General features: G+C 40.1%; 1 protein-coding gene across 1 annotated transcript in view; it reads right to left on the bottom strand.

Annotated features, from left to right (window-relative positions):
• The window catches only part of SCN8A (sodium voltage-gated channel alpha subunit 8), a 171902-nt gene that overhangs the window by 85749 nt on the left and 73941 nt on the right, over positions 1 to 12212 (bottom strand). The window contains exons 3-4 of the mRNA XM_029204589.1: positions 2393 to 2511; positions 375 to 464 (exon numbers count right to left, since the gene is read on the bottom strand). Of these exons, the coding sequence (XP_029060422.1) occupies positions 375 to 464; positions 2393 to 2511 (209 nt within the window). The remainder of the gene's footprint in view (positions 1 to 374; positions 465 to 2392; positions 2512 to 12212) is intronic.

Genomic DNA, 12212 nt, shown 5'->3' with positions numbered 1-12212 from the left:
AACCAGGCGAGGAGGCCCCACAGCTAATTTTAACTTGAGACAAGTCAAAAAGAAAGGGAAAGCTAATGTTGGAGAAGAAGGCAGTATCATCAGGAACTGAGGGTACAAGATGGTGATGGGGCAGCAAGTCAAAGCATTGGCTGACACAGGAAAGGGCAGAGGTGATGAGCAGTAACTTCCAGGGCATACTTTCTCTTTCTAGAGTTGACCTCTAAGGATATTTCTTAAATTCCACATGTATCCTCACACATCTTTGTGACATGAAAAGTGGGCAATAATTTTCTTCCTTGGTGGATAAGCTGTGCAGTGCAAGATTCAGTGACTAAAAATCCTTAAAACAAGCTGGCAGAAAAATAAATAAATGAGCTACTTACTCCACATTCTTCGACCATTCAGGAGGGTTACTAAAAGTCATGAATACACAGTTGGTCAAAATAGTGCACATAATGATCATGCTAAACACTGTAGAAAAAAGTCAAGGGAGAATATACAAAATCTGGCCAGTTTTTATCCTCAGGAAGCAAACACATATCGCATTGGGTATCACAGGAATTAAATCAGTAACCTGAAAGGAGACAAAGCACAGAGAGCAGGAAAAGGCGAGGTGATAATGAAAACTGTGGTCATCACCATGAACACAGAGTGCCACCATGTGTACCCACACCTGGCCAGAGAATGTGAGTGGGCACAGCAGCATGGCCACTCTCTTTCTTTCAAAAGCACTGTCACTGTTCTACTCCTTTTGGATAAACATTTCTCCCTCTTACCACTTATGCCTCTAAATACCTCGCTGCCCAATAACCAGAAATCTTGTAGTCTACCAGATGCCAAAGTCATCAGGTGAGAAAATAAATTAAACCTAGTCTATATTATTCAGTAGTCATTTATTGTTAATTATCTTGCATTACCCGTTATTTGGAAATGTGCATGTCATTAATGATTTTTCTTTTTTTTAATAGTCTTCCAAAGGTCTGATTGTTCTTGTGGGGCAAGGCAACAGTCAATGTATGCTGAATTTGTCCAATCTGGGAAACCGGTTATGGTACATTGGGTAGGGATTTTAAGGACATCTGCACCACCGTACTCCTAACAGTTAGGTAATGAGGCAAGTTCATCTGGTCATTCTGAAAGTGCCTGGGAATGTTTATGGGTAGCAAATCATTCTGTTGCCATTTTAATTCCATCCAGGAGCTCTCTCAGCCCTTCCTGCTCTTGTCTACTGAGAAAAATTAAACGGCTTCAGGTCGGTATGAGTTACTCGAACTCAAACTGTCACTTTAATAAGCACAGAAGCCATATCTCATTTGTTGCTAATTCACTCTCTCTTGCTAATGGCATTCACTCTCTTCATTCTATTAGTGGAGTTTTAAAAAGAAAAACTACTTCTTACAGCTGGATTTTTTTCTTCACTACAGCTGTATTTTTCTTCAGGGAATAACAACATGTTCTGGCTAGAAGAGAAAAAACACCATCTTCTGATCCAGCAAAAAGGGAAGAAGTCCATTGTGAGTTGTTTATTTACTTATAAACCTTTAGATTTCAGATCTATGTTGCTTGTAAACCAAAGATTCCAGACCAGGTTGCGAAGTTCTTACTGTTAATAAAATGTGCAAAAGCTTAGCAAACCTATTTACAAAGTAGCAACTGCTGGTTTCCTCATCCTACTTGGAGGGTACAAAAACTCTGAAGCATGGGACTAAGTACTGTCAAACTGAAGGCCAACCATGGAAGTTTAAAGTCACTATGCAAAGTTGCTAACCCCATCACATAATTTTTCATCTGTCATATACTCTCCTATATTAATAAGACATAAAAGTCAAGCCACATGAATAAATTGGCATTTTCTGTTTAAGGGGAGCAAAAATACCAAAACAGATTCATGGCAATCTTGCAATCTAGATCTAAACCTCTGTACCAAGGAGGCCATTTAATCTGAGAAACTATCTTAGATACTTTCTAAGCTCACTGTTCAAGAAATCAAAAATATTCAAGGCAGATCTCTAAAACACTCATTCAATTATTTGTAACTCAAGAAGTAGCTTTTCAAAAGTTCTAATATAGACTTTAATATATAAGAAGCTGAACAATCTAACTCTTGAAGTCTGAGTGCTTTAAAAAGTAAGACTTCCGTAAAAGGTTACCATCTTAATTTGTTGCTCTCAATGATATCCACAAAATTCCAGACTCCCATGACATCATCCTAAGAAAAAAGAATTTGCTGAAGCTCACCTCAGGATTCAGCAGAAGTCACTCTTAAAACTTCTGACTGGTGGGATAGTCACCTACACTATTGGTAAAATACTTAACATACAATTAAGTTGTCCACATTCAGAAACACACACCAGCGACCATGCAACTGCTGCACTCACTCCACATTTGCAGAAAAGGATATGAATGTATCAAAATTTTAATAGCTATTCTTCTTATCAGGTTAAAAGGACTTAAAATGTACAAGGCAGGCGTGGCACTAAATCTGAAGAGAGTTTTCCCTCTGTTTAATACTACAAAGGTCTGTGGAAAGAGAGAGAGAGAAATTATTAAAGCATGGGAATTAATCATCACATGTAACAACATTTTTCTAGGCAAGAAATAAACTCAAACGTACTTATAAGTTTTACTTCCCAGTTTGGTGTCTAGGGCAAGAAACCTTCAGGCAATATTAAGGCAAGAGAGACCTCTTTCCCTCACCTCCCTCCCCCCTCCCTGCCCCAGATTACATTACAAATAGATGACACTATCTCAGCATTTTTACAGAATAAACTTTCCTTTCAGAAACAAGACATTTGAATTATACGTAAACTACTTTATGCCAGCTCTGGACAAGATACTTAAGTTTATTTTTTATTTTTTTTTCCCTTTTTATTTTTTTGCGGTACACGTGCCTCTCACTGCTGTGGCCTCTCCCGTTGCGGAGCACAGGCTCTGGACGCGCAGGCTCAGTGGCCATGGCTCACGGGCCCAGCCGCTCCACGGCATGTGGGATCTTCCCGGACTGGGGCACGAACCCATGTCCCTTGAATCGGCAGGCGGACTCTCAACCACTGCGCCACCAGGGAAGCCCTAAATTTATTAATTTAGGATTCATTCACTCAACAAATATTTACTCAGTGCCTACTATATGCCAGGCAACGTTCTAGGTGCTTGGGAAGTATCAGTAAACAAGGCCACCCTAGTGTGAGGAGCTTATACTCTAAGGGGGGAGGCAGATAATAAATAAAAAACATAATGAGTAAGTAAATTACACCAAATGTGATAAGTGCTATGGAAAAAGGAAGATGATCAGGGAAAGGAGGCTCTAGAGTGCAGGGGTCAGGGGATGGGGTGAATGGAGAGATGACAGGTTTGGTGTGTTATTTTTTTGAAGTATAGTTGATTTACCATGTTGTGCCCATCTCTGCTGTACAGCAAAGTGACTCAGTTATACACATATACACATTCTTTTTTTTTAAAATAGTCTTTTCCATTATGGTTTATCCCACGAGATTGGATATAGTTCCCTGTGCTACACAATAGGACCCTATTGTTTATCCATTCTAAATGTAATAGTTTGCATCTATCAACCCCAAACTCCGAGTCTATCCCTCTCAGGTGGTCAGGGTAAGCCTACCGAGAAGAGAGATTTGAGCAAAAACTCAAAGGAGGTGAGGAGGGTTCTTCATTCAGCCAGTATTTACCTACCAAGTCTACTCTGTCTGGCTTTTAAGAGCCTCCATTATCAGCCTTGCCAAAATCATTCCTGGCATGAATCCTCCTGTCTTGCCAAACCAGTACAGGTTATAGTCATTTAAACTTTGGTCTTGGCTCTCATTGCTCATCCTACCCAGAATGCCTTTTCCTGTCGCATGACCTCAATTCAATTAAAATCTTTTTGAGCATGTTTTGTGCCAAGCATTGTGCTAAGCTCCTTGGATACAGGATTGAATAAAATTGTACTTTTAGGGAAGACATATATGTGAACTAGTAATTATTATGCAGGGTAAATACAAAGTTCAGTAACAAAAATATGCGTAATGTATGAGGCAGCAGGAGAGAGAGATTTTTCCCCCCTTGGGTGGGAAATGCAAGGGAAGAGAGTGGGTTGGGAGGTGTTCACAAAGGCAGGTAACTAAACATTTGGAAGGGGTTTTAAAGGATAAGCGGAGATTAAGAGAGATTAATTGGGCAGATAAAGGAGGAAGGGTTGGCAAGGAAAGGGACCAACATAGGATTACAAAGGTACAGTAGCACAGAACTGTGGGTGTTTTCAGGAAATTGATAAGTAATTCAGTGTTGATGGAGGATAAAATAGAGAGGGGGAGCAGCAGACTGTGAAGCTGGAGAGGGATGTAGGGGCCTACTAGACTGAGCTCCTAAGGACACAAGGTCAGTGGCAAGTACACAGCCCTAGCATCTCACCATGCAGGTGAAAAAAGCAAATGGTCAAATGCTAGCCATTTTAAGTAGGTTTTTGGTTTTGTTCTGTTTTTTAATTTAAAGCAATACACGTTCATAATCATAAAAAAAGGAAGAGAGGACGGGCTTCCCTGGTGGCGCAGTGGTTGAGAGTCCGCCTGCCGATGCAGGGGACGCGGGTTTGTGCCCCAGTCCGGGAGGATCCCACACGCCGCGGAGCAGCTGGGCCCGTGAGCCATGGCCGCTGAGCCTGCGCTCCACAACGGGAGACACCACAACAGTGAGAGGCCCGTGTACCACAAAAAAAAAAAAAAAAAAAAAGGAAGAGAAGACAAGTTCCATCTCATGACCCAACGATAACCTTTGCTGCTTGTATATCTTTTCAAAACTTTTCTGTATTAATATAACATAAATATAGCCTTAAAAAGACTCTCCTTCTCTCTCTCTCTCAAATGGGATTCTACCATAAATACTCTTCTGCACCTTGCATTAAAAAAATGAACCCTCACAAAGAAAAGCCCAGGACCAGATGGCTTCTCTGATGAATGCTACCAAATGTTTAAAGAATTAACACCAATCCTTCACAAATTCTTCCAAAGAATAGAAGAAAAGGGCACACTTCCCAACTCATTCTGTAAGGTCAGTACTGCCTTGATACAAAACCATACAAAGACATTACAAGAAAAGAAAACTATAGACTAATATCCCTTATGAATATAGATACAAAAAGCCTCAACAAAGTACCAGCCAACAGTATCTGGTAGCATATAAAATAAGGATTATACACCAAGACAAGTGAGATTTATCCCAGAAATGCAAAGATGATTTAACATATGAAAAGCAATCAATGTAATACAACATATTAATAAAATAAAGCATAATTACTGCATGATCATCTCAATAGATGCAGAAAAAACATTTGACAAAATCCAATACTCTTTCATAATAAAAACATTCAACAAACTAGAAATAGAAGGGAACTTCCTTAACCTGATAAAGGGCATCTATGAAAAATCCACAGCTAACATTGTTTTTAATGTTAAAAGACTAAAAGCTTTCTCCCTAAAACGAGAAACAAGGATTCCACTCTCACCACTTCCATTCAACACTGTACTGGACGTTCTAGACAAGCCAATTAGGCAAGAAAAACTATTTCTATTTGCAGATGAAATGATCTCATATACGGAAAACCCTAAGGATTACATACACACAAAACTATTAGAGCTCATAAACAAGTTCAGCAAGGTTCCAAGACACAAGATCAACATATGAAAATCAGTTGTATTTCCATATACTAGCAATAAACAATCTGAAAATGAAATTAAGAAGACAACGCTATAGAGCGGCTGGGCCCGTGAGCCATGGCCGCTGAGCCTGCGCATCCGGAGCCTGTGCTCTGCAACGGGAGAGGCCACAACAGTGAGAGGTCCATGTACCACAAAAAAAAAAGAAAAGAAAAAAAAGAACACAACGCTATGGGGCTCCCCTGGTGGCTCAGTGGTTAAGAATCCACCTGCCAATGCAGGGGACACGGGTTCGAGCCCTGGTCCAGGAAGATCCCACATGCCGAGGAGCAACTAAGCCCGTGTGCCACAACTACTGAGCCTGGACTCTAGAGCCCGCGAACCATAACTACTGAGCCTGCGAACCACTACTGATCCTGCACGCCACAACTACTGAAGCCTGTGTGCCTAGAGCCCGTGCTCCGCAACAGGACAAGCTACCACAATGAGAAGCCCGCGCACCGCAACGAAGAGTAGCCCCCACTCGCCGCAACTAGAGAAAGCCCACATGCACAGCAACAAAGACCCAATGCAGTCAAAAATAAATTAAATAAATAAATGTTTTAAAAACTATAAAAAGAAAAAAAAAGAAAGAAAACAACTCCATTTACAAGAGCATCCAAAAGAATAAAACACCTAGGAATAAATTTAACAAAAGAAGTATAAGACTTATACACTGAAAACTATAAAACATCATTAAAAGAGATTGAAAAAAACATAAATAAATGGAAGGACATCTTGCACTCATGGATTGCAAGACTTAATATTGTTATGGTTCAATGCAATCTCTATCAAAATTTCAACTGCCTTTTTGGGCACAAACTAACAAGCTGATCCTAAAATCTGTATAGAAATTTAAGGGAACCAAAATAGTCAAAACAATCTTGAAAAAATAAGGACAAAGTTGAAGACTCGCACTTCTCCATTTCAAAGCTTACCACAAAGCTATAATAATCAAAACTGTGGTACTAACATGAGGATAGCCAAACACATCAATAGGATAGAATTGAGAGTCCAGAAATAAACCCATACATCTATAGTCAATTGATTTTCGACAAGGGTTTTCGACAAGACAATTTAAAGGGGAAAGAGCAGTCTTCAATAAATGGTGCTGGGACAACTTGATAACCACATGCAAAAGAATGAATCTGAACCTCTATCTCACACCCGATATGAAAATTAACTCAAAATGGATCAAAGACCTAAATGTAAAGGCTAAAACTATAAAACTCATTGAAGAAAACATAGGTGTAAATCTTTATACCTTTGGATTAGGCAATGGTGTCATAGGTGTGACACCTAAAGCACAAGCAACAAAGGAAAAAAATAGATAAACTGGACTTCATCAAAATTCAAAACTTTTGTGCAGCAAATGACACTATTAAGAAAGTGAAAAGACAACCCAAAGGATGGGTGAAAATATTTGCAAATCATGTATCTAATAAGGGTTTAGCAGCCAGAATAGATTAAAAAAAACACCTACGACTCGACAGTAAAAAGACAAATAATCCAACTTAAAAATAGGTAAGGATTTGAATAGACATTTCTACAAAGCAGATATACAAACAGCCAATAAGCACATGAAAAGATATTCAACATTATTAGTCATTAGGGAAATGCAAATAAAACCACAATGAGATACCTCTTTACATCCACTAGGATGGTAATAATTTTAAAAAAGAACATGGAAAATAACAAATGCTGGCAAGAATATAAAGAAATTGGAACTCTCGTATATTACTGGCAGGAATATAAAATTGTTAATCCACTTTGGGAAACAGTTGGCAGTTCCTCAAAAGTTAAACAATGAGTTACCACATGACCCAGCAATTCCACTCCTAGCTATATGTCCAGGAGAACTAAAAACAGGTTCACACAGAAATGTATACGTGGATGTTCATAAAAGCACTATTCAAAATACTGCAAAAGTGGAAACAACCCATCAACTGACAAACAGGTAAACAAAATGTGGCATATATCCATGTAACAGGATACTCTCCAGTCTTAAAAGGATTGAAATTCTGACATATGCTACAACATAGATGAACCTAGAAGACATTATGCTAAGTGAAATAAGCCAGACACAAAAGGACAAATGTTATATGATTCCACTTATCTGAGGTATCTAGAATTAGCAAATTCACAGAGACAGAAAGTAGAATAGAGTTTATGAGGTGCCTCAGGCAGGAGGAATGGAGAGTTATTGTTTAATGGGCAAAGTTTCTGTTTGAGATGATAAAAAAATTTGTGGAAATGGATAGTGGCGATGGTTGTACAACATGGTGGATGTATTTAATACCACTGAATTGTGCACTTAAAAATAGTTAAAATGGTAAATTTTGTGTTATGTATAGTTTACCACAATAAAAATATATTGACCCTTGAACAACATGGGTTTGAACTGCTCAGGTCCACCTGTACGTGGATTGTTTTCAATAGTAAATCCTACAGTACTACACAATCCACAGTCGGTTGAATCTGTGGCTGCGGAAGCACAGGTACAGAGGAACCGCAGACACTAAGGGACCGCAGGTGTGGGGGACACTGCATGTTTGGAGGGCTGGCTAGAAATTATATGAGGATTTTCAACTATGCTAAGGGTCCATGGCCTTAACCCCTGCATCGTTCAAGGGTCAACTGTACATTATTACCTGAAAAGTGCCCAGTAAGGTGTTATTGATACATTTTTTAAAATCAGTTTTATTCCAAGCCAAATAATAGAATTAAGAATAGTAATAGCTAAAAGTGGTTCCCAACCCATTCTGAACTTCAGAAAGATTTAAGGAGCTTTTTGAAAAATAAGGACATCTGGGCCAAGAAAAAAAGAAAGAGAAGTTAAGTGTTTATACATGCTACAACACGGTCTTGCAAAATCTTGAAAAGAGTTCAGACACAAAAGGCCACATGTTGTACGATTTCGTTTACATGAAATGTCCAGAACAGGCAAATCTTGATGGAAAGTTGGTTAGTGGCTGCCTAGGGCTGGATGGAGAGGGGATTAGCAACTCGCTGCAAATGGGTCTCTCTAGGGTGATGAAAGTGTTGTGAAACTAGATAGTGGTAATGCCTGCAAACCTTGTGAACAAAAAGCCAATGAATTGTACACTTTAAAATGGTGGATTTTCTAGCTTGTGAACTGTATCTCAATGAAAACAAAACACCACAAAAACACACACAAAACTGAACCATGTAAGAGGTAGAAGACATATAAAAAGTTCTAAACAACGATACCACACACATTTATGCACCCATCAGTTAGCCTAGGAAATAATGCCTTACCAATACTGCTCCTTTCTGCACTCCTTTCCAAATACACACTCTCCTTCCCACAGAGGTCAGCGATATTTTGAATTTGGTACTGAGGTCCCACTTTTTTGTGGTATATTTCCAGTTACTCTGAGCTCCCCCTTTTCTACACTCAGAGTTCGTGTCTTTCATTATTCTCCCAGCTCTTTTTGTACCCTCCCCTCCACCCTCTCCACCTACTCCTAGAACTAAGTTTCAAGCTCTTGGAGAGCGGGAACCAACCTCACTCCTCCCACTACCTCCCACAGCTCCAATATAATGCTCAGCCCAAGCACTCCCAATAAACGGTTGCTGGCAGATTTTTCAAAGTTCCTGTCTTCTCATCTTCTGCTCTTTCCTTTCCTAATCTGACAGAGCCACACCAGTCTCTCCACAGTAGAAAAGCAGTGCTGGTACTGAGCCATATACATCCTGGAAATGCTCAATGCACCATCCCCAGTGTGAGAATGCACTGCAATAATATTCTTCCTGTACTAGAAGGGACTGGTTCCAGTGGGGCACGCTGCAGGGAAAGACTAATCCTAAAAGCAAGAGGAAGTAGTAGACTTGGGGTTAGGCTGAAAGAGGTCAAGGGCTGAGCTACTGGCTCTGCCATATTTTGGCTTCCCAAAGAAACAAAGAGCCCTGCACTTTCTCAAAACCCCCTCTCTGAAGTACTTGTACTCCTCTGTGTTTCTATAGCAACCCCCTCTCTGAAAATGCCAAGCCTTTTAAATAACCTCCTCATTCAACCTCATAATATTCCCATGAAGTATGTGTGAAGGAGGGATTATTATCCTCTATGCATCTCACAAAAGCTCAGGAGAGGGACACCACCTATCAAAGGTCAGGCAGCAAGGAGCAACATATTATTCCAAGTTTAGAGCCTCTTTACAGCTTCTATTGTGCCAAATTGAGAGGCAGTTCAATGGGAATATGGCAGAGAACGAACCTGGTGTGGGGGATGGAGTCTCTGGTGAATGAGAAAGTTGAGCCCCTGGGGTACGCTGCATAAAAGCCTCAGCAACAACGGAAGAAGCACTGGCCCGTGCCCCAGGATCCAAAACCACCAGGCTGGGCCTTTACAAAGTCACCTACCTGCCTTAGAAGAAGACAGGCAACAGGGTTGTTAAAAGTTAACAAACTCTGCACCTTCCCAATTTCTCATCTTGTAGTTTGGTCATGATGGAAAGATAGGTCCAGAGGGACCACTGAGGGTGTTTCCTATCTCAGAGTCAGAGCCTGCACAGCACCTGGCATGGAGCAGATGCTCGATAACTGCCTGTTGCTTGGTGACTGAACAAATGCTTGTATGTCTGAGGTGAGGGAAAAGGAGAAGAGGAAAAGGAAAAGGAAGACGTTAGGAAACTGAAGTTGTTAGGCCTTGGTTGAAGAAGAACTAGGAGGCAGCTAGGATTCTGAATGAGTACAGTGCTGAGTTGGCAAGAAAGAGATTGATGATCCTGAGGGAAACTAGGTCTTTTTAGTGAATTTTAAAACGATGGTTTTGTAGGTATAAAGGCTTCCTTATGGACATTTTATGTGTGAAGCAGAAATTTCACAATTAATTTGGATACTGAATACTGCATACAGAATAGTTTATCATCACTCCTTTCTAGATATTTACACCCTCTATCTTTATCAAGTATAAAAACAGGAGGTGTTTCTTCTATTCAAAGAGAAATAAACGTCTAGCTTACACTAAACCTCCAGAAACGAAGGTTAATCCGCCATACTTCAAGCAGCAAGTTGTATTACAATAAAACAGACTTTATTGTTAAAATAATTAGATTTACATATGCTAAATTCATATGCAGTTTTTCAAACTTCATCTTTTGCATACAGCAAGATGCTGTTTGGACCAACACAAGTTCTCAAAGCTTAGGAATCTCCTTTTAACACTGGGGCTTGCAGTGCTTATCTGAGAGATAGAATAATATATATCAGGGGTCAGCAAACCTTTTCTGTAAAGGGTCTGATAGCAAATATTACAGGTTCTATGGGCCATACAGTCCCTGTTGCAACAACCTGCCATTGTAGTTGCAAAAGTAACCACAGACAATACGTAAATAAATAAGAGTGGCTGTGTTCAAATAAAACTTTATTTACAGACAAGGAAATTTTAATTTCATAAAATTTTCACATATCACAAAATATTATTATGCTCTTGACTTTTCCCCAACCCTTTAAAAATGTGAAAACCCTTCTTTTTTTTTTTTTAGCCACACCATGAGGCCTGTGGGATCTTAGTTCCCCAACCAGGGATGGAACCTGTGCCCCCTGCAGTGGAAGCGCAGAGTCCTAACCACTGGACCGCCAGGGAGGTCCCATGAAAACCCTTCTTCTTAACTCATGGGCTGTACAAAAGCAAATGGCAGAGCTGATCTGGGCCAGGGGTCAAGGTTGGCTAATCCCTGTTATGTACTAACACCAGTTCTGACCTAAACCAGACTGGTTGCTTAAGAATGATCTGATCAGCTTTAAAAAAAAAAAAAGCAGATTCTCAAGTCCCACCTCAGAGGTTCTGATACACAAGCTGCAGAGGAATCTGTGCTCATCAGGATTTGAGAACTGCCACATCACCTGCCACAATACCTGTCAGGTATTAAAACACATAGGTTGTCCTTCTTCACCTGCCTCTACCTGGCTATATGGCCTGGGGGAGCCCCTGCAGCTCTCTGGATCTCATTTTCCTCATCTCTAACATGAGAGAGGGGGCTGCCTGATGGGCATGCCCAGGTCCTTTCCAGCTCTGACATCTGTGAGTCTACAACTTACAAAATACACAGAAGCATCCAATATTAAGTGCAACAAAGCAGCAAACCGTACCTTTGAGGAGAAAACCTACTATTATTCATTCCTTCACATTACATCTTGCTAGAACTCTCCTGAGTTATTTATTTTGCTCCTTCAACTGAAACTCTGTCAAATCCATGGTCAACAGTGCTTAATACTATCCTGACAACTATACTTATGTGGGCAGGGGGCAGCATGGGGCAGAAGTGTACCAGACAGAACTGTACCACAGGCTGCTTTTTCCCTGCCCTATATCCCCTACTTATACCCCCTGTTCTTAGCAGGACAGTGACTATGGGAGAGAGAATGGATAAGGATGACTGGTGATGGGTTGACTTCTAAAAAAATATATACAAAAGCATTTTAAAGTCATACACATGGCTGATTTAAATCTCAGTCATCATTGTTAAACTGCTGGTAAGAATCCAGAAAAGAAGATTCATCCCTTATTCGATA

This window comes from Monodon monoceros, unplaced genomic scaffold (genome assembly GCF_005190385.1).
Source record: "Monodon monoceros isolate NGI ecotype Baffin Bay Population unplaced genomic scaffold, NGI_Narwhal_1 Super_Scaffold_6, whole genome shotgun sequence".
In the NCBI taxonomy this organism is placed as follows: domain Eukaryota; kingdom Metazoa; phylum Chordata; class Mammalia; order Artiodactyla; family Monodontidae; genus Monodon; species Monodon monoceros.
This window is presented reverse-complemented; position numbering and strand designations above follow the sequence as displayed.